Consider the following 950-nt stretch of genomic DNA (forward strand, 5'->3'; position numbering starts at 1 on the left):
CTCTCCTCCGACCACCACTCCACTCATCTCCTGCTGGTAGGTGACTTCAACGCCCCAAAGGCCTCTTGGATGGAACTCCAGTGCGTCGAATCAGGCGGACCTTTTGCAGCGGCGCTGATTGAAGTCGTTCAGCAGAGCGCTTGGACTCAACATGTCGTTGCACCCACCAGATACCGCGCAGGCCAACTACCATCCCTCCTGGATTTGGTCATCACCAAAGAAAGACACTTCGTTGATCGGATAACAATTAACGCTCTGCTGGGGCATAGCGACCACTGTGTGCTGACCTTTGATTTCACCTGCTATTGAGCCAGAAAGCCCGAACCTCAATCGTGGTTTCGATACTTCTGCCGTGCAGACTTCTCAGGAATTCGCATCGTCCTTGAACAAATCACGCTGGGACCAGCTCCAGCGGAAGAACATATATGACCATTGTCCAGAAAGTTCACGGGGCTGACGCGACGTTCGTCCCAGAAGAACCAGCACGCGCTCGCATGGACCGCAGGCGGGAAAAAAGGATTCGGCGACTTCTGGAAAAAATATCCCAACTCTTTTTCAAAAAGTTGACTACAGGGGATACAGAAGATGAGCTGGCATTTCGTAAGATGTGGAACCGCTGTAAATCAGAAATCCGCTTATGGAACATACAACAACAAGCCACCATTCTGGACCTCGCTCGAAAAAACAAAAGCAGCTTGTTCAAATACATGAGGCATCGCCGCAGAAACAAGCCATCCGCCTCATTCTTGAGGAACAGAAATGCAGAACAGACGAATGACCCAGAGAACACTGTGCGTGTCTATACTCAGCCCCAGCGTCCTCTTGCAATAGATCAACCCATTCTGCGCGTTAGGGCCCGACGAGGTCCATCCAAGGGTCCCGAAATAAACGTCCTCCACACTGGCGAATCATTTACACTTGGTGTTTCGTCAATCGCTTGACGAAGGCCG

The 950-nt window shown here is 51.3% G+C and overlaps 1 protein-coding gene across 1 annotated transcript in view; it reads left to right on the forward strand.

Annotated features, from left to right (window-relative positions):
* Nucleotides 1-425: 425 nt before the first annotated feature.
* Nucleotides 426-950, forward strand: part of T265_03946 (hypothetical protein) — a gene marked incomplete at both ends in the record, with an annotated part of 45,409 nt that continues 44,884 nt past the window's right edge. The window contains one exon of the mRNA XM_009168546.1: nt 426-928. Within this exon, the coding sequence (XP_009166810.1) occupies nt 426-928 (503 nt within the window). The remainder of the gene's footprint in view (nt 929-950) is intronic.

The sequence above is a fragment of the Opisthorchis viverrini genome (genome assembly GCF_000715545.1).
Source record: "Opisthorchis viverrini unplaced genomic scaffold opera_v5_58, whole genome shotgun sequence".
Lineage (NCBI taxonomy): Eukaryota > Metazoa > Platyhelminthes > Trematoda > Opisthorchiida > Opisthorchiidae > Opisthorchis > Opisthorchis viverrini.